General features: G+C 46.3%; 1 protein-coding gene across 2 annotated transcripts in view; it reads left to right on the top strand.

Moving 5' to 3' along the window:
- The first annotated feature begins 205 nt into the window (after window positions 1–205).
- The window catches only part of LOC111255335 (uncharacterized), a 73,032-nt gene continuing 45,461 nt past the window's right edge, over window positions 206–27,776 (top strand). The window contains exon 1 of one of the 2 annotated variants that reach the window (XM_086990101.1): window positions 206–4,005. In XM_086990101.1, the coding sequence (XP_086846227.1) occupies window positions 3,261–4,005 (745 nt within the window). In that variant the 5' untranslated portion in view covers window positions 206–3,260. The remainder of the gene's footprint in view (window positions 4,006–27,776) is intronic. The other variant, XM_022817209.2, reaches the window with a different exon arrangement.

Below are 27,776 nucleotides of genomic sequence, written 5' to 3'. Positions count from 1 at the left end.
GCGCCGGAACCTCCTCGTTTCTCTTCCCCTCTCTCTCTCTCTCTCTCTCTCTCTCTCGTTGCCTCTTTTAGGCGGCAAAACGTCCTGCATTCGCTTCCTTCGCTCAACCGGCTGTCGTCCCTTTGGTGCCCGCTTTGCTTCAACAACCTGTGTTTGCCTCAAGACGTTCCGGCTCGCTGATGAAAGGCGCATGCAAGAAGAACTCAGCTAGCAGGATCAGAGCAAAACAGAACCGACGCTGTTCGTAAGGCCGCTGGCGCAGAATTTCTTTGGTGATGCTGCTGCGGCGGCGGTGGCGACGGCGGCGGCGGCGGCGCTACCCGGCGGTGCCCAGTGTCCGCACTAGCGTCGTATCGTGCCGGTGGTGCCTCCCTTCCTCAGATCATCGGCACCAAGGTGGCCGCCATCTTGTGGAGAGGGCACCCGATGCGCCCTTTCCCAAAAGGAGGGGCCTAAGCTCATTATGAAAGATGGTTGATTTCTCTCTCTTTCTGGCATAACATTTTTATGATGTATGGTCGGTGCTATTCTGCAGCTGCTAGCAGCGTCGCCTTCGTCGTCGTGCAAATGGTTACTCATAGTAGAGGACTCTAGTTAGCAGTATACGCGCGCGAACCTGCTTGCTCACATCAGGCGCTCTGCACAGCGGCAAGCAAGTGGCAAGTCTGTGTGGGGTGTCAAAGCTCCACAACGTCGTCATCATCATTTTCTTAGCTTCATAGCGCAAGAAGGCAATATCGACTTGCCTAGAGCAGGACAGGACGTCTGTGAACGTGGTAAGCAAGCTGATTGTCACGACTGCTAATTCGGCTTGTAGCTAACAACTGGTGACACAGATCGCCCAAACAGCTACCGGCCACAAAGTTCCGTGGTACAACAGTTTTCGCGGTGTCCGACGTGGCATTTTGTCCATCCATTCTAGTGTGGTTTTTCATCGTACCCGCGCCAGGACGGCAAAAAGCAGCTACAGGGGCGGCAGCGGCAACAGCTGACAGCGGACAAAAGCTAACCAATAACATCTGTGTATGTTAGTGCCGATGCGAAATCGGGTGCGAACCTCGAGGCGAGCCTTTAGTTATCCCCCAAGGGACAGTAGCTGTAAGTTCGCTAGCACATTGTTTTGCTGAACTAGTAGTTCAAAGCAAGCAGGCAGACAAAAGGCGGACGGAACAGAAAGGGACAGCCGGGAGCTGCGACCGTGGCCGGTCGCCCGGTCGATCTGTAGTAACTGTAGTGTGTGTTTGTGGTAGTACTAGTGACGGCGGTGGTATGGTGTCCTGTCTTGCTAGTGTAGTGGTCCCTATGTGAGTCTGTGGTCGTGGCCGTACACGCGAGCGGAGTCGAGTGGAGCGAAGGGAGCTACCGCAGCGACCCCCAACGATAGAGGCGGCGGCGGCGGCGAGGCTGCTGCTACCGCCGGCTGGAGCAAGCGCGCCGGAGTTCGCTTTCGAGTCAGCTGCGCGCCAGTACTCTTACTCACTTATACTCCGTCAGTCAGTCAGTCGATCCGAGGACTCCAAAGCAACCAACCCACGGTCGGTTCCTACCGCTCGGTGGAGCGTCTTGCTAGAGCCGGCTGGCCCGTGCTCGAAATGATCGTTGGCCCGGTGTTGCCAATCGTGTCAATAATGTGTTGTCAATGTCAGCCGGGAACAATGGCCGCTGAAGTGACGGTTAACGAAAAGTGAAATGTTGTTATTGTTCCGACAACAACAACTTTCTTACCTATTAAGATTTTTGATAATAAGCATAATAACAACAACAACAACCGTAACGACAACGACGACGACGACGACGACGACGACGACGACGACGACGACGACGACGACGACGACGACGACGACGACGACGACAACGACGACGACGACGACGACGACGACGACGACGACAACGACGACAACAACAACACGACTATTGTTATCAACAGCTAGTGCGAAAGGCCCTATGCATTGATATATAATAAAACACGACTTTAAAAAGCAATCGATTGGTTACCGTCAGGAAAGATGCATATGTGCATATTTATAGCATTATAGCAAAAGTAAGAAAAACAAGGTGTTGTCGTACACGTAACAGTGAAGTGCGCCCTGTTTATTCTAGTACTACTACTCCCCTCCAGTTCGTTCGACGACTACAACAGCAGCAAAAGGATTCAAACAGCTCGAGGTGCCATCGAGCTACGCATATACAAGAAAAGTATTTATATTATATACGTATATGTAGAAAGAAAGGAAGAGAAGTGTTTGTGTAAGTGCGTGCCTTTAATAACATTCGTAATTCGGCATTTTCGATTATACGTATCTTCGATTTTGCCATCATTAAGTGGCTGTTACAACTTCATCTAGTTTGTTGTTCATTGTGTTGCGTCATTGTGCCTCGATGGCTCAAGGTGGGCTAGGATTTGATGCAGATACGTCGGCTGTTCGCTAGAGACCTTCCGTCAAAGACAGCCTGAGGACGGCTGGAACGAACAAAGAAGAAACGTGCAACGGGAAGGAGTGTTATAAGAAATCATTGCTTGGAGTGTTCTAGCGTCCTCTCTGATATGCTGCCTGCCTCCTGGCTATGTCCACTCATTGGCCATAACAGTTACCAGAGTCAGTGTTATCGGTGGGGTTTTTAGTCTGTAGTCTGTCCGGAGGAGTTGGCCTCACTGGCCGCTCGCTTGCAAACTGCGCATGTGATTATCGCCGGTGAGCGAAGTAGTGAAGCCATCTGCGTGGTGTGATTTGCGCAGAGCATCAGCGCGTCCAGTGACGCCGCCGTCCACAGAGACTGCACTGCAGCTTGCAGCCTATAGCCTAGGCAGCCTTCGGCCTGCAGGCCGCCAACCTCTACAATAAATCCATAGCCCGACTAACGTCAATGAGCTTGCAGTAATAACGGCAACGACCGGTCAGTTAGCAATAAAGTCCTTAGGCTGCTACAGCACTGCTTTCAACAGTGCAATCATTAGTCCAACTACTGCTCCAACTTTACGGAAGACCAACCATTGTTGTCCACTTATCGGAAGCGATCCTTTTGGAACTGGAACTAATAATCAAACTAATACTAATGTTGTAATCTACAGTCATTTATTCCGTCTGTGATAACTTGGTGTTTGATTGATCAGTGACGACGATAACAGCAGCAGTAGCTACAAATCCAGCAAGTGTGGTGTCAATAATATCGACAAGAGAATCTCATCAACTTGTGTGTCAGTGCGTACACAGAAGTTATAAAAGACGCCAGCGTCAAATCAAAGCCACGTCGGCCTCAACATGAACTCCTACTTCGGTTGGGGGGAACCCTCAGGTTCTGACGTATCTGGCGCCTACCAGTCGGCCACCCATAGAAACTACTATCCGGGATTAGCTTACTATTCAACGGGCACACCACCTCAACAGCCTGGTGGCCATGCGGGCCTTGGCAGCTTGAGCGGCAGCGTTGGGGTATACCACAATCCGCCGTCAGTTCCTGAAGTATCCGACTCTGACAGCGATCAGAAGTACGGATCGCCGTCAGATCCCAACCGTTCAAGCGCAGGAAGTACAGGCATGAATCTGAGCTCGCGGAGTGACGGCCGAGAAGACCGTCTTTTGCCAACACCTCAACGAGGTGAAGCTGGCGCCAACGCCGATCTTGTGGGCGCCTCTGGGGGTTACAGCAACTGTAGTCCGGGTGCAGCTCAGGGAGCGCAACAGCAACCGACGCTCGACAAAAAGTTCTCTCCGAATCCGCAATCAGGTGATAAAGCTAGTCCTGGCCTAGGTTCTCTAGCGCTAGGCAAAGCAGAGCTTGATGCCGAGCCTCGAGGTCCACCTGGAGCCATACCCGGAGATCTCCGGCGAGGCTTTCCTCCTCAAGGCCTCGATCCCCGAGCACTCGAAGCAGCACATTCTCCGCACCTTGGTTACCCAATGGGTCCTGACCCCCTGCGCGGCGGTTATCCCGGTGGGAATCCCTCGCAAACCCCAATTTCCCCCTACTACCCCTGGATGAAAGGCTACGCATCCAATCCGGCCGGTAAGTACTATTCCAAACAACTACGTGTATGAATAGAAAAAGTAGTCTGTGTAATTAAGCTTCGAAGCATATGGAGTCTGCCATTGATGAACAGAAGAAGAAACGCTTTATTCATGTTACATCTGCCAACAACTTGTAGCCAGATGATACGAGATAGTTCGTTGCGTGTTCCAGCCTCTGGTGGACATCTTCCTCGAGTTTTGGAATCACGCGTTTGAGTAAAGTGTATATGTCGGCATTGATTGCCGGCTCGACACCGGATTTAAGCGCATGACACACTCAGCACGTGCGAAAAAAATAAATCAAGATCGAGCTTGACGATATTAACTGAAGTCATAGCTAAAATAAATCGTCTTCTCAAAACGATTTGAGCAGTTAACCGCTAATGACGCTGTCAAGTTGTTGGACAACGGTACGTCCACTGCTTGTTCGCCTGCAAGCACGATCTTTTTTCCTTATATCGAACGCGGTTCGGTGTGTCGTGTCCGTAGAAATTTCAGCGAGGAATGTATTAACACAGCTGCCAAAACGGCCCTGCTGGTTGCTTGGCCGATCTGATTTCTTTAAAGTCAACGACAGGCCGACTATTGCAATTGCCTGGGGCGATTCGTTCATATGTAGTTATCGTGCCCATGTGCTGACCGCTGCTTCTGTTACTGCTTCTGCACTCGAAGCAGCCCTCTTGCGCAGCTAGGCCAACGGCCTGTTGTCCTGATATCATCGCAAAGCCTCGACCGTCCGCTACACTCTCTATATGCGTACCTATGTCTACCCCGAATGAGTTATTTTTAAAGCTGGTTATGACACAAATATTTGAAGCTCCAGATCAACGGTCGGACTTACTGCCTAAAAATATTTCGCGCGTTTATGTGTTGAAATGAAATAGCGGAGTCGCATTCAATTAGTGCTTCTGTAGAGAATATTGTTGCTTCTTTCCCGTTGTAGTACTATGAATGCTATGTTGCGCTTATGGGCACGGTGTTCTTTGCTGTAGCGTTTCTTAGACGCTTCATTGTTTAGTTTTCCTAGCGGTTCATGTTTTTGCTCTCCGCCGCAGTCAGCATGGTGGCATCGGGACGAAATGACCACTGAAAAACGACCACAACATACCAAAGGACTTGAAAAAGGGCAAGGTGAACGCAATGCAAAGGCCACTCAGGTTGATCTGTTTTTGTTGTTCCGGCTACGGATTGCCTACTGGCCACTAACAGTACGCTGCTGCATGCGCTTGGTTTGCTAGACTTGCAGTCGTTTCCATAGTCAGAAGCAGTCAGCAAGCTGGCCTACCTGCATTGTGCAAGCGATCAAGCGTACCAGTTCAAGTAGGTTATGATGTACGACGCGAGCAGTACGTTGATGGTGGTAAAGGACATACACATACCCGCTCACCATATCACTACTGGCACCACTGTAGTTGGAGAGTCGAAGAGTACATCTCTTGCGCATCGGTGGGCACCCACCCGTCCTACTCGGGTGGATGTCCACCGGTAGCCGGCTACTCGGTCGTCCGCGCGAGCCCACGGTGGCAAGACACACACACACATACGCGCACACACACAAGTAGCTCGCAAGTGGCTGGCTATTGGCCCGTTGAGTCTGAACAATTCTTCAACTATCAAAGCTGTTGCTGATTGTCGCCGTATGGCCTGTAGAATGAATTACCGACTATATTAGTGCTATGTGTCTGTATGTGTACTACAAAGTGTGGCTTGATATCGCAAATCGGCCATCCCTTTATAGTAACCAAACTGTGCCCACTGGTCATTCTGCTGCTGCTGCTGCTAGCTATATATATACGTTCAAAGTGCCGAGCTCCTGAAAATGTTCCAGTCGAATTATGAGACCAGCGCCGTCATCAACGTTACCACTGCAGCTACGTTATCTTAGTAGCTCATAAGTGGAGTCACTTAAGGTTTTGGTCACTGTTCATTGCCGTAGCTGACTTGCCATTCGAGCGACCGCTGTTTGCCTGCTGTTTCGTCATCGCTAGATCGGTGGGTCTTGTTCGATATCGACTCGGTGCTCACTACGCAGCTCGGGTTCTCAGAGCTCACTCAGCCTTGACGGCCACTGTGGTGCGACAGAAACGTCCCTTGACCCGTTTGTAACAACCTTATTCGAGCTGTGATTGCTGGAGTCTATGAACTTTAGCAAGTGCCGGATGAACGTCTAAAGTATTTGCGGGCCTGCCAGCTGATGTATGCATACGGTACGCCTACGATGACACGAATGACTTTATACTCTTTGCTATTCGTGCGGATGGCTTCCGCCGTCTCACCGTATCGCGCTATGTCCTCGACTTATCCCATATAATGTAATGTGAAGTGAGACAGACGAAGAAGCTTGCCTAGGGCTACGGCGTCAACCGTCAATATCCAGTCGTCGTTGTTTTCGCCTTAACCTCGGCGTGATAACGGTTCGGCCCTAATCGAAGATGAACGGTGGTGACGAGACGCGTTAGTAAGTGAGCAAGCCTGTGCTTTTAGGAAATGATATATTTTTGCTTTGCATTTATGTTACGTTGTTGTTGTTGTTGTTGTTGTTGTTACTATGCTGCTTCGTCAGCGCGCTTTTAGATGTCTGTCAGTCAGCTTCGCTGGCCTATTAGATTGGCCTGCTGTTCTATTCTCGATGGAAGCACTTGATACCCCAGCAATTGCAGTAGCGATTGTTCTGGCTATGCACAGTGGTGAAGTGACTGAAGACAGGTATTGTTTTATAATACAGCCCATAAACAAACAATGTATTAAGCTACAATGAATAAACTGTCGAAGATCGATAAAGAGTAATGATTATGATAATAATAATTGCTACAATGGTTGCACGTGTAGGTTGTCTGCCACGCTATGGCCCTGCAAGGCAGCAATGGTAAAACGTAGGATTTGTTTTGACTTGTATGTAGTAATAGTAATGATAGACGCTTGATAACATAATGACATCGGTTAGAGCGTGCTTTGATTTGGAAAATTGGCAAACAAGTAGGGAAAAGAAGAACTCGAGAGCAGATTGTAACCCGAAATGACGCTAGAGATAGCGGTCGGCCACTGCATCGTAAACGGGCGCCATTGTTTCGGCAGCAAATGCCCTGACGCCACTTGGGCTTTATCACTCGAGGGGACACGCCATCAAAGTTAATAGGTGATCGTAAACGTTTTGGTTACGTTGGGCCGAACGGCAGTTGTTGCACTACGAACACTGCTTTTGATAGCATCGCATGACATCAGGGTCCATCCTAGCAAAAATGCTTCAATAGAAGTTCGTACGATCATTCCGTTACGAAAATTCAATTCTTACTGTAATGTACGGATACTTAAATACCAAAAAAATGTAGTATACATATATATGTATATAACTCTGACTACCTGTTTGTGCGCTATCCAGGTTACGCACAAATCAAGTATATTAGTTTTACCCAAATTTCATAACCAAGAGCTTTAAGATATTTCGTAATATTTCATCTATCTATTTATCACTTCGATTTTGGCGGCTGATTGACGGCTTTAGGCCGCTGCATGATCACAGTTCCTGCGTTTTATATAGACGTTTGTTAATTCGCCGCGTAAAAATGTACAGATTCTCATACTACGGCACACTGAGGTATCATAACGAAACAATCTGGTCAATTCCATAGTATAATATTCGAATTTAAATGATCTAACCAAAAGAGGATCTTGTATAAGCAGACTCCTCTTTGAACCTAATCTATATTAGCGAATCAGTAATTCGTGCACGTACATACATAATTATCTCAGTTCATACAATCCATATTTTAAAAGCGCCCGGCATCATTAATGGTAATAAGTATAATTCATATCACGAAATGATGCATCCTTTCTGCATTGCATATGCTTTTCCTGCAGAAATGCTCTATTACTGCTACTTTCTATGTGATGAGCCGAATCAAGCGAGGCCCAGTCAAGCCAACCCCAGAGTTATTTTCTCTGAGTGGGGCTGCGCACAATTTTGACAAATATCCTTGTAAGTAGATGGAGAACAAGCTGCCAACAGGCGACGGCCTTTTTCGCACTTCCCACTCTAGACACTCGTTCTTCTTCTCCGATCATTCGTGGTTTTCGTTGCACCTTTTCTTTGCCGGCGGCTAAATGCCGTTCAGCTGCCACGGCAAACCGTAATCGCACTGAACACCTAATGCACACTCAATGTCTCGACCCAATTCTTTATCGTCCGAAGATCAATACCCATGCTTTCAACTCGTTGGCAGAAATAGTCGTCATCGTAGCCAAGGCGGTAACGCCTGGCTCAGGCTGTGCTTATCCTGCAGGCTCTGATGCAACGGAGACTCACCTAGCGTCCTCCTCTCGCTCAGTGGTGTGTTTTCGTCATATTTCTTATCTTCGAGTGGCAGCGAGGAAGTGACTTGGCCGCCATTTGCCTAGCTCCCAAGACATCAGCCGGTAGGACGTCAGACGAGCGACGAGGCGGGCAGGCAGGCAGGCAAGGGGCAGGTAGGCAAGCAAGGGAGCAGGTAGGCAAGAGAGGAAGCAGGTAGGCAGTCAAGACCTTAGTCGTTGGCTGGTTCGCGACCAACCACCCATCGCCGCTATCGTGTCGACGATGCTTGTTCACCAATCCTCTTCCTTTCAGCCCTGACGTGCTGACCTTTTAGATGAATGACCGACCGGCCTTCGAACTCTTCTATTTAACTATTTGAGTGGACACGACTCCTCGCGGTTCTTGAGCACCCCGTACTCCTTTGTTTACCGTCCTGCCATCCTTCCAAGCTTCTGCCTATATACGTGGCAGTGGCGACCTAAACCTACGAAGATGTTGCAATGGGCAGATTGAATCGCTGTCGCCATATCTCGAACGACTATTATCGCCATCAGTGCCGCTTCCAAATAACACCAAAAGCGCAAGCGGCCAGCAGAAAAGTCAACAGTGATGTTATGACAACAACAACATTGATTTGACCACCGGCAACCAAAGGCTGCCAAAATTTATGTATGTAATCCTGGTAGTAACCAGTCTGTCAGCAGAATCCTGCCTGTATCTGGCCACCTTCATTCCTACATCATCTCTCCGCCTGCTACTCCCTGTCAAAGAGCTTAACACCGCTGGGTCGTCTTCAGCGATCCTGTAGCCTCCCCTGCGGTCACAGTCGTTGCTCACTTACTAATGACACTCATTTGTCTCCCTGTGAAAACAGTCGCGCCGATTCAGCACACGTATAAACACAGGCATATATATATAAATGGTGAACAAACAAAAGGGTAAACAAATTCAGCTATAAGCGAACACGCACACACGCGAGCACCCACTGAATCGAATTGGCTCTATTTCAATTAGAAGCTAAGACGAACGAAATCAAATATCTTTTACAGAATAAAAATACAATTCTAGTAATTATGTGCGTATCACAGTAGCTTAAGGTTGCAACGATCTTTTCAAGGATTGTCCGAAGTTCAGCTGCGGATTACGTGACTGAATGGCAGTAGGTGACAGGTTTCGGTGGATGTCTAAATTTCATAGGCAAGAAGCTGCTGAAGCTATCGTGCACGTTCCGCCACCTCGACGAGTCGATAAGGAACACGTTGGCGTAGACGATCACAAAGCCATTGCCAACGAGAGAGCTATATTGCGATTGCAATACAAATAGCAAACACAAAACCTACCTGAAATGGACGACAGTTTTGATCAGACCTGTCGATCAGGTTCGCTCATCCATCAGTCCGAACGCGAGGAGCTGAGCCGTTATCGTTAAAGCAATTAGTTGGCGATTAATATCATCACCGTTGTTCTTCTGTGAGACGGTGGTGATTTTAATGATTATTATCATTACTGTTGCATAATGACCAGCGCCGCGTAAACGGCATCGTGTGATGCTAGGCCATAACAATACGTTATAGGAAAGCCAACGCCAGTACCAGACACTGCACGCAGAACAGCATAGGCACTGCCAGTAGCTGAAGAACGTTTACAGCAGATAGCGTCCATTGTAAAACGTCTACTGATCTAGCCTAGTCATGCTACGATCGTAATAAAACGAATATACACATTATCGAACAGTTAGATTACGTCATTAAATGTATTTATTTGATCAAATAAATGAAAGCAGCGTAACGGGCAGCGATTGTATTTAGGGGAACGTTCTACAACTCCGTTTAATCAGTGATGAATCACTGAGCTTTGTCGTGCATCTTTGTCCCGAGATGAAGAGGATTCATCGAAATGAACACTCGAGTCAATCTGACCTCTAATGTATGCGATAGCTTATTGATAAAGCATTACTCCTTTCTGGGGGGTGAGCTCAATAAAATAGCTGCTTAACATAATAGCAGTAAGCACATCGTTTAGCAGGCTGGCAGGCGCAACGGTATTGACCAATCGTGCAATTAGCATGTGTACCTAAGCAGTGGCCTCTGCTGTTTGGCCTAATAATTCACGAAGTGCAACTTATATAAGTGGCTCGAATCTTACAAGAGTAAGAGGGAGAGGGACAATGCCGATGTGCAGTTTGGCGGGTTGAGCCGTCCGCGCTCCCCCCGAGAGGAGTAAAGAAGCTGAGTTATGTGATTGTCATGGGAGGCTGTGGTGGATAAGCTCGGTGAATCGACATTTCACTAAAGTCGCGTGCTGAAGCGGGATGAATAGAAGCTAGATCAAGGGAAATGTCTATGGACTGCGTCGTCTAAACGTAATTGGAACTCGTTTAGGTTTTGACCGCGTTCGGAGACCGGCAATTAAAGAGCAAATAATATTTCTTCAATAGGATTTTGGCAACAACGATCTCATTGATGTTTCTGCGTCCTCCTCGCGTACCCAAAAAATGTCTAGGTTTATGAAATATTACTTGTTCTTGGCCAAGCGGCCATTGGCATTGCTTAGGTGGGACAGCGAATGTTCAGGTTTGATACGCGTATAATAGACCGCCTTGTCAAAAGCCCTTATATGTGTAGGGATTAAGTCACGGTCTTTCGTTCCTATTGTGAGTATGACTCGCCTACAGAGGTGCTATATCGGCTTCACGTGAGGAAAATGTTCAAGACAGACAGGTTACATTTACTCTCTACCTTTAGAATCGTATAGGCATTTTAGATCAAAGATGAGCAATACATAATGAAGCAAAGTTGACCGCTTTATGATGTCAACTACGGAACTCACGCTAACGGCATATTATCGTACCCACTTTTTCGGATTGGTGCCCTTCGTCCACCGGAAATGAAATGATTTCCATTTTCGGTATGAGCCACCCCATATATAATTTGAGAATAGTTTCGTTGGTTTACCTGACAGCAAATAGTCGTCCTGAAGGAATACAAATACCATGTAGAGCAAGCATCGATCAGCAGAGAAGCATTTTATCTTTCCGTCAGAATAAGGACTGGGGTACACGTATCGGTTTTACGTAGGGACGCTACGTTCAATGATAAGTACGATAAATATGTAAATGCGTACATTCTGTTTGAATTTTCACTCTAGCTGGCCATGTGAGCTGCTCCGAAACTCGAGTTTCACTCCGGCAGATGCTTGCCAGATCACCACGGCAGTCGACGTTTCGATTCTGTAATGATGCGGTAAACGTTTTCGTCGGTTAACGTGTAACACTTAGTTCGATTCTAATGATATGCCTGAGACCACCCAAAGCAACATGAGCCCCTACTTTTGTCAGCACCGACCAGAAACGTTACCATACGGCTGTTTCTGGCCAAAGGGTACGGATAGCAATACGAATACGTATTGAAAATCTACTATATGCTGACGAATACAAATTGGGTTCATAGAACAGCCTTTGCTGATGTCGAACCTGCCATTATCGCAGACGCACTTACGTTGTGTGAGTTGTACTTTATTTTTTGTGGCTCCGTGGTTATCGGCGTTCTATTGTTGCCAGCCGATCGCATAAATGGAGCTGCTGCAAACGAAGTCACCAACGCTGTCTTGTCCACTAAAACATCAGCTAACACAGCGAACATACATGGCTTGTTGTCTTTATGTTCCGTTTCATCTTGTCCTGCCCTCCAACAACGCCCTGATCTGATGCGCCTTCGTACATCCGCTGGTTCGACAAGCATTCTATGTCTTCGCCAGTAAACGCGCATAATTTCGATAGCATCGCCATCGATACCGGCGCTACTGTTCCTGTTACTTGCTTCAAATAAGTTACTAAGCGACATGAAAAACGATGAGAGGAACAAAGCATACAACGGGTACGTTTGCAGCCACACAACAAGCAATGGCTAGATCGGCATTAGAACGGCACAATAACGAGACGAAGATCAACGGTCGGCCGCCACGGTAAAGTCACCTACCATCGCTGCTATACTCAATAATAGGACAGTAAAAGACTCAGTTCCTCCTGCAGAATAATCCTATCGAGCGGATGGCGGCTGCGCCGAAAACTGGTTGTCTTGTCTTGTCTTGTCTTGCAGGTCAAATCAAATCTATACCTATCGTACGCCATTTCTGCCGTAGCTGATATGTATTGCTCCCGTCACGGTCACTACCGTCAACACCAATATTAGAACGTAATTCGAATAACTCTGCTGATTGCAGCGAACCAATTCCGCGACGACACTTACAAGATGGTAGCGGAACATAACGTTGATCAGTACACTTTCAGCAACGGATAAATATGAAGCGATTGAATGTAGAGTCTCGTATCAGTGCTTCCTAGGGCGTTTCTGTCGGTTATGCTTAGAGTAAACTTTACTCTATTTTATAGCTTTATTTTTCTTAGCGAGCATCATTAATCCAGCTGTAGCGTAGCGAGCTTGAAAGGCTTCTTAACTTACATTTGCTATTGGAGACAACCAAATCTCAGGTGGATCTACAATCAGCGTTCTTAGAACAGCCACAATCTACGTATTATTGCTAGTCCTGCGACTAGTACGCCTGATCAAGGACTGAATAGGACGGATTAGGCTTTTTGCCTTGTTTATGGATGAATAGAGACACGCTACTAGGCTCTCTCTCTCTCTCTCTCTCTCTCTCTCTCTCTCTCTCTCGTTGGGAATCAGACTTGTCTACGTTACGATGATGGATCTCGATGTGGCTTATAGTATAGAAAGCTATGAAACAATATCAGATCAGATTTATGGCGGCAGCAGCAGCAGCAGCAGCAGCAACAGTTGGAGCACCCAAAGGCTGCGTGCGGCCGCTGCTACCGCTGCTTGAAAGCAAACGCAAAAAAGAGAAGTGTTCAATCAGACGGTCGTCCAGACAGGCAACGAATGAGGAGCTCCACCGTGTGCTCAGTCGATTTACTGCCGTTGTAAATCTCACCGCGGCGATCATGAACGACGAGACCCATCGACTACTGAGATAGTGTTATATATGTTGAGCTCGGACGACGGTCGTACCACTTCGTAATCGCATACACTTTTCCGTGCTCACTTCCCTATTTGCTGGCACAGGCTCTATGGCATATAGATGCTAGATTTTGGCTTATTTCTCACTCCTTGAGATCTTTCGTAGTATTCTGTGATCTACAGCCGTCGGCCGGTCTTCGATAGACAGAATCCGCTGCGATCTAGCGTATCCCTATGACTGATCATGGAATAAAGTGAATCTGCGATTGCCATTTGCACACGGCACACAACGGCTATTTCTGCTGGACGCGGAACGTGTTCAGAAAAGAGCTGATTTGCTATTTCCATGTCCATGGTCAACGAGCTGAGATATTTCCTTGCGCATGAGAAGCTCGCCTATCGCCTAGCTTTGGCGGAAGTCAAAATGCCACTGTTTGTATCGGATGACGACGGTATCATTACAGATCTAGGCAAATGGATATAAGTTGCAAAACATAGGGACCGACTACGCGGCTTATAGGTTATGAGTGTTGTTGCTCAGGCATGGCGCTAGTAAAGCGCATTAGGTAAAATAATGATAATAGCCGTTAGGTTATATACTGGAACGTATCGTCGTAATTCAATAAAACAGAGGTCTGTTAAATGTCAATAAAGAGTCGGGTAGTTATTTTTTCCTTCATAATTCCGTCGTTATGCATTATTGGCTGATCCTCGTAAAAATGGGGGTCGGCCTGCAATGTGCTGCCTTCAACTAGCCTTGCTGGTGGTATGCTGACAAAGTTCTAGCATAATTAAATTATGCAGAGAACAACGAGCAGGTGACCAGTCAGAGGTCAGGAGAATCAGTAGCTAAAATGTAGTGAAATCTCATTCGAGGGTCAATACGGCCGCAGTAAGATCACATCACATACCCACATCTGTGAGAGCCGTCTGGTGGCTGAGCACGCTGACAGGCCGACGGGTCCCGATCGTGCATCATTACATACACAGCAGTGGCAGTGGCAGTGGCAGCGGCAGCGGCAGGTAAGAACGTACCGACGACTATCATAGACGGTCTCGAAGATAGAAACAGCAACTGACGAAAGGAAACCCTTGGTTTCACTTGATGGAGACGATAAACAGCATACGCTAGCTGCCGAGAGATAAGCCGAAGGTTCAATGACAATTGAATCTCAAGTGAGATCGCATGAGGATTCAACCTGCTGGGATCCATAACAGGCAGGCGACAACGATGTAGCAACACGACGTCGTCTGCAGATATGGTAATCGTCACTGCGGCCGCGGCCACAGACAAGGCAACCGTGACAGAACTAAGAACAAAAACGGAAAGCATAGTATGCCAATGCAGAATGAACCAGAAAAGCATCCCTGCTAAACGCGATCTCTCTTACCGGCGTTCGTTGAAATCGGCGATTTTTGTTCATTTCGAAACCAAACGAAGGCAATTGTCCCTTTTCCATTCACTGAGACAGCGTGGTACGTTCGTCTTCAGCTCTTGCATTGTTGTCTGCTGAGTGGGGGCGGACAAAACACAACAAAAAGACAAAATGAAATTAACTGCCGCACTGCTTCAGGCTCATTGCACCGCTCGAGCTAAACGTTGTTAGCTGCGTCTGTGCGAGCCGGCAAGCTCTGTTGAACGCTGGCTGGTGATACCAGGTCCCGTATAGTCATTTGTGTCAATCGATGCTAGAAACAGCCAGCACTGCTTCGCAGTCTTACGAACTCGATGAAGATTAGGGAGCTGGGCGACGAAGTGTGATGGATTTATGTGACATCAGTGTCCGCATAACTCTACGCATTAGCTAAGCCGAAGCAGATACTCTCAGATCGAAGCAATAGGGGCAGCAGAGTCCTATGGAGATAGAGGAAAGGTCTTTATCTATTCTGGCCGATGAAAAAGGCCGACACAGTGTTTAACCGGAGATATAGATGACTGCTGATGAAATCGGCCGATCAGACGATACTTCACTGCCAAAGTTAGGACTATAAGTGTGACAGGATAGAAGATAATGCTGGTTAAGTAATACGTCACAGTTAATCGATTTAGTAAAGTTCGTGTGTGTAATCGCCTGATTTGCCCTGGAATAGGTACAGCTGCGGAGCAGACGCTGCAACTTACCAGCTGACCAAGCTACTTGAGCCAACACATATTGTGGCTTCTACAGGACATTTTCATTGTTTAATCAACAAATCTCTACTCACTATAGGCATTGCATCATTTTACATCATCGTATGTTACACATCGTGCCATGATAGCAGAGTACCAATGTATGTAATCTAACGATTTTTGTGAATATCTGTATTGGCGGATGGCTTCAAAATCCTGGCTATCCACAGATAAAGTATTGTACAGTTAGGACAGCTGATAACAGTTATCTCAAGCTCATTGATTTGCCTTTCTCGACGTTGCCAGCTGTACAACATCTACATTAAAACAATATGTTTACATAAAGTCGAGTCGATGCCGTTATTGTCCATTTGTCTGATTATTCGAAATGAAGTGATTCCAAAGCCTAAATCAACAGGCCTAACGGTAACAATGGCGGCATAAGTAGCGATATCAATGCTAAGCCATTGCAGAAGTGCCAGCGGCCATTTGTACTGCTACCGCCAATGGTTGCGACAATCGGCCACAGTTTTCTAACTGTGTAATGCTAAGAGCTAGCGAGTCATTTGAAAGCCTCGAGCGTGGCTAGAACCCTTACACAATCGGAACTAACTGTTAAGTTGGTATAGCCATTCGGACAGATCGATCTGTTCAGACTAGAAGCTGGGCGTTCCGACGCAATAGCGCCAGTAGTATTATATTCGCAAGCATCAATAGGTTAACTGTTTGCGGCCCTCGAGCGTCGCTGCTTCGAGACCCTGCGGTGCTTTAATACCGTGTATGTTTCATACCGCGATCATTGCGCCGAGTGATGGCAGGGCGACCCTGTCTTCCCGTCTGTTTGTTTGTTTGTTTGCCTGCCTGCCTGCCTGCCTGCCTGCCTGCCCTGGCCTGGCCTCGCCTATACGCTTGTTTGTCTGCCTCTTTATATAATACCTCGGAATACAGCGAGAATTGCGCGATTGCTATAGTCGCTCGACCCGGTGTCAGCCTTGTTTGCCACGTTGTTGATGGCAGGGTGACGACGGCGACTATAGCAGCAGCGCCAACCGTCAAACACAAAAAGAGGGAACGTTGAAGGAAGTGAGATTCGTGAGGGCGTGGTGTCATCATACTCTCGCTGACTCCTCCGACCATCCATACGTTCCTCTGGCAGCGTGGGTGTGTGTGTCCTTGCCTGCCTGGCCGTCCGTCTGTGTTGCATGCGGAAAGGCCTTCGTATTGCGGCGGCGTACCTGTATCATATTGTAGTGCTGCCTGCGTGACCAACAATAACATCAAGTGAACCTTGAAGGGTTATGTGCTCTCACTTTTGAAAATCATTACATTTTAGCAGTGGTTCATTCAGCTTATAAGCCAACCACTAATGTTGCTTAAAAGTTGACAAATACTGTAAAACAAGCAACACATATAGGTACCCCTCTGTTAGGAGCTGAAAGGGTGTATGCATTACCATGCAAACATGCAGTTGACGCCAAACTAGTTCAAGGGCCTTACCACTCAGTGTTTTCATTATCAGGAGACATAAATGACAGGTCCATTTACTCACTTATTGATGCTTCTATACATTTCTAAAAGGCGCTGTACGTGTTGCAGCTGAACCAAATTTATGATGTTATTGTTGCAGATGGAAACCTTAACGGAACAACGCAAATCCTATGCACAGCCTTGGAAGATGTTGTTGTTGCTATTCGTTCTGCTCTCCTTCAGAAGAGGGAAGAAATGGCTCCCTCTATGAGCAGGTATATACTTGGTTATCTCATTGCTGCAAGAAAAGTAAAGCAATGTATCATCGAGCGAGCTTGATGCTGCAGGGAGACCAGACTGTAAATATGGTCCACTAAAAGCCATAATCACCTCAATAACGTCAAGCGTCTTGGTTGAATGAATTTGTTTGTTAACAGTATGTTATCTTACTTTTGCAGATTATAGTACAGGAAAATGAAACAAAACAGATCTAAAAATGGCAGCCGGAGGTGTGCGCGTACTCGTGAAAAGTGTATTTTTCCCAAGGCGTTATTTTGTTTTCGTTATCTAGTTGTTTGTTTTTGCCAAAATCGGAATTCGGCTAAAAACAATTTGACGATACCGAGGCGATAAATCTAATGTAACCGCGTGAAATCAGCACATTTGAACAACTACAACGGCAGTTATATGATAAAAAGAAATAAGACGAATGACGCTACAAAGACAATTCAGGCCATCAACAGCAATAGAAGAGTTGCCGTAAGGTAACTATGATTCTTCCTGCTAGAGTTTGCGGCCTCCGTTATATCAGGACGAGGTGCTGCTTACTTCCGTAGTGGATGCCATTTTCTCAAGCGAAACATGCAGATAGTACAAACACATAACTACGCTGTGCATATTGTTGCCTCATGAAGGTTTATAAAATGGCCAGCTCAAGCGAAGGACAGAAATTGCTTGTTCGCCTGAGGAGAAACAGTCCGACAGAATATATGTAGGTAAAGGCCAATTCGTACCGCTACCGTACTAAACCGCATAAAAAAAAGTCAGCCATCAGCTTGCGTTGATCGCCCCCCAAATTAGTATTTATATAGAAAATCAAGAAATTGACAATCGTCCGTTCTTTCTTTCGTTCATATCACAAGCGTTCTACAAGTTTCAAATACTTGTTTCAAATAAATTTATAGAATTTGTATTAAAGCAGAGTGACCTGTTCATTAATTATCGTCGATTTCATTGTACCTTGATTGGAACAAAGGCGTTTACGATTCATAAACGATATACAGCGTAGCAGTGATATAACGAAAAAACAGAAGAAGATTCATGATGATAGTCTAATACACATAATAGTGCATTTAGATAGTGATGATGATCGTGAAGCATCGGATGTCACTACAGTGACTTCGTGCAATGTCTCGTCACACACAAAAGCTACTAGTCAACTACCCCACAACTTAATAGATCGCTATTTAAAGACAAATTTTTCTGTCTTCATAGTCGCTAACAGATTTTGTGAGCTGATTATAAATACTCTACTAGCCAAATGGGAGAAATTGATGTTTTGACGAATGAATCCACCCCGAACGCTTTATCTCTCAAACCTACAATCCCCACGAAATCCCCGCTACCCACCGCCCGCGCATTCGCCCATTCCTCTTCCTCTTTTTCTGTGTCTGCCTTTCTGTTGTACAGTTGTGCTTTACGGCCGATTCAGTCTCCTCCCGTGGGGCCCCTCAAAGCATGAACGCGACATCAGCGGGCGGGAAATCAGCTAACAGGCAGATTGGTGAGAGGACCAAGCGAGCGACTGGCCCCGTCCTGTTCATTGGACGCCACCCAACGGAAAGTACAACCCAATAGCTTCGGCTCCATCAACGGACCCACTGCTCCTCGCTGCCTGCCTCGCGGGCTCACTCAGTTCAGATTCATCGTCGCTGATCTGTCGTCTGCACTAGACTGCTATAATAGTACAGTAGAAGAGGCGTTCTGGCCGGCCAGCCGGCCGGCCGCCCGGCCGTCGGTAAGGGTATCGCGGATGAGGCAGCAACTATAGCAGGGGGTGGTTTGAAGACTCAGAGATGTCTGTTTGACGCACCATATCACTACTGATCGCTTCTTGACTTATACGGCTGACGCTGGAGTGTCTTAATACGACGGCAAATTATGACGAATACACTCGAAACGGATATACGGAGGGAGCAGTTGTTCTCGATTTTAGCAGACTGTAAGACGGAAGCAGTTGTCGTCGTTCACGAAAGCAAATGGCTTCACAGTAGAAGAATAGGGTGGCACTTTCCGATTCATAAACAAACACGTCTTATCTGCCTGCATGCGAACTTTCCCTAGAGGGCTTTCTGATTTAATTCATCAATACGGCAGTTTGACTGCGTTTCTAGACTAGTATTTCGGCGCACCTCGTTGCACCTTGTGTTTGGGTCATTTGTATATTGGCGACCATCTCATTTAGATGAAGTGACGCCATCCGAAGCTATTATTATATACTTGACGCGCTTACGAAAACGCAGTGGTCGATGAACCACACTTTCCGATATGAGAACCACTAACCGAATGGGCACGTTTTACATGGGCAGATTATTTTATCGGCGCTGCTTTTATAGCAAACTTCAACAGAGCGACGATATTTACGTTTGTATAACAATAGGCCGAACCGCATACCTGTGATTATACGTCAAATATGTGAGTACTGCGAGAAATAAGTTGAGTGTGACAGGTTCGCTTTCTAAATCAGGCTAACAGCCAGAATTGTTTCTTTAGAACTTACGCGACAGGCAACAACCCCGTATTTGATGATTAGCGTACCAGTGCAAGTATATTATATGTTTCTCTTCGCTGATAATTTAGGCGGCGTGGAAAAGTAGTGGCCAATGAATTTTGCAAGGGGTATTTTCATTTTACCTTTGAAGTACGCCTATCTTGGACCTCAGCCAATAAACGCATAAGTGCCACTGTGATTTATGTAGGTACTGTTTTTTAGAAGACTTTGAGCGGAACTTTGATGGCACTTGATATAGTCAAATGTGGCGGTCGTTCTTTATCCTCTACAGAGTGGTTTGTCAATAAGGCACATGGGAGCATGTTTACGAAGAAATGTTCAGCTAGTTTAATGTCAATCATGCTTGCGACTATTACCTAACGCAAGGGAGATTCCCAAGGCGCAGACGGAAAGGGAATGGGACCGTGATCATAACGAGCTCATCCGTTATGCTGAGTCCGCCTGATGCCACTTAATGGCAAATGCCCAAGCCCCACAATAGCTATTGCTATGATCCCGCCTGAACGCTCTGGTAACTTATTTCTCTAAATGGCCGCCCTTTTGTGTAGTTAAGTTACTGCAGCGACAGTTCAACACAGGAAAATCTAAGGGATCGTTTTCCTGCCCATCATGCTACATCCTGTCAAAAAAAAACGAAGAGCCTCCCTTTTTGCACGTTTACTCTTTGCTCATGCAACGTAATTCACAAAAATGATAGAATCTGAGTGAATAGAGGAGGAACGTACTCAACGCACCTGTATGTTCATGCGCAGTAACTTGTTTTCTTTTATTTTATTCAAGTCGAAGTGCTTTAGGGATCTTCTGACTAGGGATCACTTGAGAACCCGTGGACCGAGTCGAAATTTCAGTCAGCTTTCTACGCGATTCGTCCAAACATCCTACAGAGTATAAGCCTTATTCGTGTCCTAGAAGTTTGTTGTACCTCGACAACTGTTCAAAATGAACAGACCGTTATTTGTTGTCTGCTCATATCGCTGAATATAGCTTATTCATCACGTGCCGCCCCAGAATAACTGATAACACTCTATTTAATAGTAATTTGACAATCATTACGAAAACTATACAGATATAGTTGAAAATGAGAAGAAAACTTCGATATAATGCTAGCTACGTTTTAAATACTCTGAAGCAAAACGAAATAGATTGATTATGTTGGCACCATCAGCAGCCCAGCGACTGTAATTGCTACGGCAGTGCTGTCAACCCGAACAATGGCGGTGGATATTCAGAAAATTACTTTTACAATGCGAGACTTTCCTCTGTTGCTGCTGCTGCTGCTGCTGCTGCTAACTATACGTTAGGCGGCGTCACTAAGACTGTATAGCCATGGGCACGACGCTAACGAACGCTGACGCATACGCGAACCACTTCATATGCACGCCTACCGTCCATTAGAATATCATCTGGGTACGCCTGGCAAAAAACGCGTCCATGATTAACACTTTGACAGAGCGAAAAAACGCGACAAAATGACGACGATTCTGTTATCGCAGCAAATGCATAGACAAGAGCGTCAGTGGCTGATACTGTGGCGGCCAAGAAGGGGGAGAACCGAATGTAGAAGGACATGGCCGTCTGTTGTTGTCACAACAGGTCTGTCCTCTGTGCATCTCTCTTCTGTAGCTGCATTAACTAAGCGACTGATCCGGCTCAGTGTTGCCAACCACCCTTTGCGGTCGGCAACAGACGCATCTGGCATCGACGCCGCACAACAACAGCCGAAGGAGTCGATGGACGCCGCGTAAATCAATCTACGACAGCGTTGCTCAGGGGCGGGCATTGGACTTCTATTATTACATTTGGGAACGAATCGATCGATCGGCTGGTCGCCGAATTGGAGTAGGTCCCTCCTACCTTTCCCGCAGCTTCAATTCGATTGGTAGTTAGCGAGCACAAAACAAAGAAGAGCACAGCCAGCCACTTGTCGAGGGCCAAAACGCCATACGTTGCTCAGCAGGCGAGACGCTGGTTCGCGCAGCAGCAGCGCCGATGACAACAAACGAATTTGACAAACGAATTGTTGCCAATGTCGGCATCTGTTTGTGTCAGTTTGAATCGCTAAGCTCCCATCAGGTGATGGCGGTACGGCTCTGAAGGGTCTATGCGTGTTCGAGCTACCAAATGAGTCACACCAACCCTGTACGAGCCCCCGAGCTCTTTATTAAATTTATATATATAAATTTAATTTGTAAAATTCGAAAGAAATAAAGGATCAAAAGCTTGAGCAGAAAGTCTAATCAATACGAAATATAGAAAAGTTACTGTACCACATTTAGCTACCGAGAGTCTCGTCGTTTAGCTAATTCGGCTGTGGCCTAAGCGATGGCCGAATTGGTTGTCGTTCAAATACGGATGCAAAAGAGCCAGCCCCATAAGCATAGTCTGCCAGCTTCTGGGTTAGCAGAGTCTGCCGAACTACACTGTCATTCCAATTCTCGGCGGTAAAGAATTCGAAAGCGAAAAGGGATGAAGCAGGCAACCGAAACTAGAGAGGCATCAGGGGCAATTGAAGGCAGAAAGCAGCGACGCCAGCGGCAACACGAACAGAGGAAGACACAGAAATGATCCAGACAACAGCGTCGGCTAAAAATCCGGAGTGGAAAAGTGGTTGTCACTGCTGCTGGGGCTAGCAGAGACGGTTCAGGAATTTTCAGCGCGCCGTCGTGCGACTTCTATGGCGTCGGCTGCTGCCGCAGCAGCAACAGAAATCGTTGCAGTGGCCGCCGGCGCCGCCGCCGTCACCGCGATCAGCATCAACCAATCGAACGACGCGAACAAGCGCGCAATCGTAAATGATGAACAAAAACCGAACGAGGAACGCGAAAACGAACTAAGAAAAAAACGGAGAGAAAAATCGCCAGCGTAAGGCAGCAGCAGCTGTAGTAGAAGTACTGACACCGTCACGACGGCCACTACAAGTCACCGTTTAGCCGACGACAAAAAGCAAAAGGCAATAGCGGCCTGCCCGTTCCAAGCGGCCAACAAAGAACAAGTTGTGACGGTACCCACATTTCTTACAAGCAAGCAAAAAGAAATACCAGAAGTGCTTGTCGAAGTCATGTTTTTAAGCAGAAACCTCACGAGAGGACGTCAACGCCGATGGGTAGTAGAGAAGTACATTCAAACACGCACACGGCTAGAGAGAGAGAGAGAGAGAGAGAGAGGGGGGAAAAATAAGATGAACAGGTAGAGATAGACGTGGATAGTCAGCGGACAGTTGGGGTTGATGGCGGTAGCAGCGCACTGAAACATTAGTATCAATAACTATACAGAAATCGGTAGATATCGACAGACAGAATATGCGATTCAGATACAAAGAACATAAATTGGCTGGTCGCTTTCAGAAGCAGCTAGAGAAGCAGAGGCTGCAACGAACCGAGAATAACAAACGTATTAGACAAAGAAGCATTTGTTTTCTTACCACGCTTTGTCGTCGCCGCCGCCGCCGCCGTTGCGGAGCGTATCATCTTTTTTATTTATGATCCTATCGAAAAATTATTTAATGTCGCACTATATAGTCATGTCTATCAAAAATGTAGGTTTTTGTTTTTATGTGTGGACAAATAATGGGTTACCGCAAACAATATCTGGCAACGCAACCTCTAATCTGATGCATGCTTTTATTTACAGTTGTTCAACTTACTTGCCTTGCCACAAACGATTTAAGTTAAAAATGCTTCTGGAGGAATCAATCTTTTGAATCGGAATGCTGAACACTTAATTACTAATTTTGTTTTAACAGAACGAGCAATCACTTCTATTACACAAGCCTTTATTAATTCGATAACTTTTTGCCACCCCCCATTCTTTCAAAGTGTATTCGATTGTGTAACACGCCGAGTGTTCTGAAAAACGCATACAACCCACATGTACTGTGGGTGCTATGATCAGTAAAGGGGAAATCAAGCGAATAGTAGGACTAAATAAATGGTGGCTATAGATCACGAGCGAGAAGCAGATTTGTGAGCTCGACGACAGGATCCCTTCGATGTCATGCTTCTTCAGTTGGCTTTCCTTTGTCTAGACGCTAGGAAAAAGATGGGATATAGGCAGACCGAAAAGTGACTAGAAGAGACGCCATAGAGTCTTGCAGCGTAAGAGAGAAAAAGACGACCTCTATAAGCTCTAATACTCGACGAAAAAGAGGTAAAAGAGAAGCTTCGAAGAGATCGCAGTGTCGGAAGGCGACTTTCCACGAACCTACAATATCCAGAGGTCTTTACTGTAGCTATCTGTCTGTCTTTGTATGTTTCTTCATGCGGCCGAAAGAGGCAGACCGTCCAACTACAGCAGCTGTTCAGTACTTGTCTGCAACGGCCAAAGCGCTAGATGGTATAGCAAAGTAGCTAGCGACAATGCAAAGAGTGCTTTGGTACTAGTATTCGACAAACAGTGTGTGTATCTAAGGAAAGCAAAAAGATCCAGCCAGTCCGACTGGCGAGACAACTCGACACAACACAAACCAAACGCTGTATCGCGCTGCACTGTGCTGTCCTCGTACCCCTGAAACCCCAAAGCGGATTGGTGTTTGGCCCAAACGATGTTTTTATTTTTGTTTAAGTGCACTTTTGCTCTTGCCCAACGGACGAGCCCCACGCAGCAGCAGCTCTTGCTGCCGCCTGCTTGGCTGCTGTGCTGTTTGTGCCCCCCAGTCGGTTCTGTCCGCCTACTCTCGTTCAATCACTCTCTTCTTTGTCTTTCTTTTTCGTTGCTCGGTCCTGAAGCAAGTCAGCTAGAGTGGGAAGCTCGTCGTTGACTCGATAAAAGGGATAGAGGCGCACCAATCACAGCAAGTTTAGCCGCAGCATTGCTTGATACTTAGCAACTAAGGAAAGTCTGACGCCGGCGCTTTTTTGCTACTCGTTTGAGCTCCAATCGTTGGACGCCCGATCATTCCTTGCTGAGACTACTGAGCTTGGTTCGCGTCGAATCTGATGACACGTCGATGGTTCCCGCTAACTTCCCGGAGGCTGAGTAAAGCGTGGAGGAAGACGGGGGCAAAGGACATAAACTGTGTTCCGCGCAGTGCCACTACCACCGTCAGTGGATGAGCGCCTCAGTGCGTCTAAAGACACGACGACTCCCGTTATCCGGCCCTCCGATCTTCACCCCAGGAGTCCGACCGGGTCAAGAAGTCCATTCTGAATTGTAATTATTCGCCGCTTAGTGCACTTCTCTTGCAACTTCCGAGCTTCTTCAAAAGCCTTGCTTCAAGCCCCGTATCGCCGAAGTCGCTATCAATCCTGCAAACTGTTTTTTGAATCCGTTAGTTCTCTTACTGAAACTGTTACCCTACGGAACTAAGCTAATATTTGTTTGCGCTCGTTGAATGAGATCACTATTGACAGAATGACTGCGTGTTAATGAACAAAATATAGACAAACAAAGCTGTCTTTAAAAGCGTTTCAAGGCCTTCTTTTATAAAGGAGTCTTCCATGCAAAAGATGTATTGACGAAGATTAAATTTACCAAAGGCCGTATAGCCGTATGGGTAATCGTGCGACTTACCAAACCGAATTTTGAGTCAGATAGCATCAGGAGTCAGATTCATATTGCTATGTGTTCGTTCCCTAAAGTAGCAACAGACACGTATTAATTAGATCCAACAACCTTGCACAGTGGAAAAACTTCTTATTCCAACTTAGCGCTAACAGCTGTTACATATTTCCAAATCTCGCCACTAGTCCGTAATCATGAGCCTAAGTCAATTTGCTATGTCGTTATGAGTTAATTTTTATCTTTATTGTTTATCCATTGGAGCGGAACCTCACGGGCCTAGTGCATTTATCGTCGAACGTGTGGGTTAGAACGTTAACACGATCAACTTAGCTTTCATTACGTACGTTCTATATTATCCGTCGAGTCTGCTACGTGATAGTGGACGTCAAACGCCTCAGCTGTATCCGGTACTTGTGCAGCTTCTGCTGTCGCTACCGCTAACGCTGCTGCGGCGGGTGGCAGTAATTTGCTCTCTGTCAGGCTAGCCGACCATTCGATCTGGCCAGGTCTTAGAGGAGAACTGAAATTTAGCGCGAGCCCAACAACAAACGCAAAAACGAGTGACTAATGAAGTAGGCGCCAATGTGGGCCATTGTGAGTATACGGGTGACTTGTCAGAACAAATACAGGCCGCATCGAAGGTAAGGTCTTCTGCTACGTAGCTAGCTGACTGACTAATTTTTCACTGGGCCGGCTTTGCTGGTTACCAGCCAACTGTATCAACTAAGGCAGGTTCTCACTGGTTGAACAGAAAAGGGGAATCGAAAGGCTCGTTGAAGGGCGATTATATACGAATCACAACGCAACGTAGTTAGCTAGACATACATTATATCTAACCTCCTAGAGGGGATCGTAGGCATGTCTTCATCTCACAGATCTATGCCTTTTGGATCCGTTCGTGATCTTGCAGGCTGACGGACCTAAGTTGATAGCTGTGATCTTTGACTTGTTGTTGCCGTTGTTGTTATCGTTGTCGTTAGTAGAAAAGCTAGACAGAGTAACAAAAAAAGGAAGTCAAAGGTCTGAACCAGCAAACCTGAGCGCCACGTATTATTGTATATGATTAACATGATGATTATTACTATTATCTTTTTTATTTGCCATCCCTCTTCGTCTGCTGTGTCCGCAGACAGCCTGATTAACATTCGCTTAGGCCTCTCAGGTTCAAGTGACCGGTGGCCTCTAATACAGATGATGGTAAGTTAAGCTTGAGGGACATCATTTGTACTTTTCGGAACTGAAGTATTTCGGTTACGTTCGATAAAAATGCAGATTATCGTCGATATTTCAGACTAACAATGCACGCCATTGTGGACCGTAAAGCTAAGATACAACAAATATCCCTAAGCGCTTTTTGTCAGAATAGCATTAATAAATATATATCTCGCACTTACAGGTCCTTTGTTTTGCTTTTTCCGCACTTGCGCCAGAAGTACACTGTGATTATCGTGCATTGCTTAGCGGGCCCTTCAGGAGTACAAACTCATACGGTTTTTTCAACGTGATGAATTGCTAGAGAACCACCTAGGTCATGTTATGCGCTCTTAGCTGTTACGATCGTATCTCAGCGTTGGTGCTCGTCTGTGTGCTTTTATATAGAAGACATATATCGCTTAGCTGTCAAGGGGTTGTACCACTCTTGTGAAGTATCCGACCCTTTATTTTAAGAAGTTCGGACTCCTCGTACGATCCACTTGCAACCATACGTATCGTAGTCTCATGGCCCTTCAGACCTTCCTTCAAGGCATTCATCTTTCAGACAGCAAAAGCAGCCGATGCTTGAGCCTCGAAACGTACATGTTTGGGGCTGATCGAAAAGAGGTGCTTGTTTGTATTTTTCATTTTGTGCTTACATTCGTTGATTTTGGCTTCTTTTCTTTTTCTCAGTCTCGACTAAGATGGAATAGAAAGGCAGAGTCAGTATTAACCAAACTGTAAAGAGGATACGTCCATAACGATGTTACTGTTATCATTATTATTTACTATAAAATGAATGTCTGAAGGAGCCCTGAGCAGAATATCAAAACATAATATACTGACATTTATCGCGTGGTTCCGTCGCTGCCTCTTGCTGCCCTAAAGGTTCTCGATATAAACATGAAACTTACATGAATATAGGGAACATTTTGCTATATTGTTTCTCGTTATACTGCCGCTAGACAGATATGTTTGAATATGCTTATTTTGAGGATAGTGAAGAGATTAGGCGCGTTCATGTTCGATCTCGTTAATGCTTTATCAGCCCACCCGGCTTGCATCACGATCTTATCGATCGCTTGACTCAATCAGCTTGTAATCGATTGATGATGTAGTTACGATCCCAGTCACCTGATTTCAATCAGTGGAACCTTCGTTGTCTTGTCCAGTTAGGAATAATAGCTTTGTAGATGGAGCGGGGGGTGATAGGTCAAACGGTTCATTTCCAGTTCAGTATTACTTCTCGCGCCATTCATATGTGCTTTCCCCACTCTCTTTCTCTCCCGCTTCTCATATCGGCACTGTGCAGCATCTTTCTCTCGTTTGCTCATACCTTTACGATCTATGAGGCTCTTTCTCGGTTTATTGGTACCATGCGGTCGTCTCGATGATACACTCCTTTCTGTGTGACACAAAAAGCCCAGCGACACTCGCCATC

Source organism: Varroa destructor, unplaced genomic scaffold (genome assembly GCF_002443255.2).
Source record: "Varroa destructor unplaced genomic scaffold, Vdes_3.0 BEIS01000001.1, whole genome shotgun sequence".
Taxonomy (NCBI): Eukaryota; Metazoa; Arthropoda; class Arachnida; order Mesostigmata; family Varroidae; genus Varroa; species Varroa destructor.
Note: the sequence above shows the minus strand (reverse complement) of the source record. Positions and strands in the feature narration are given on the sequence as shown.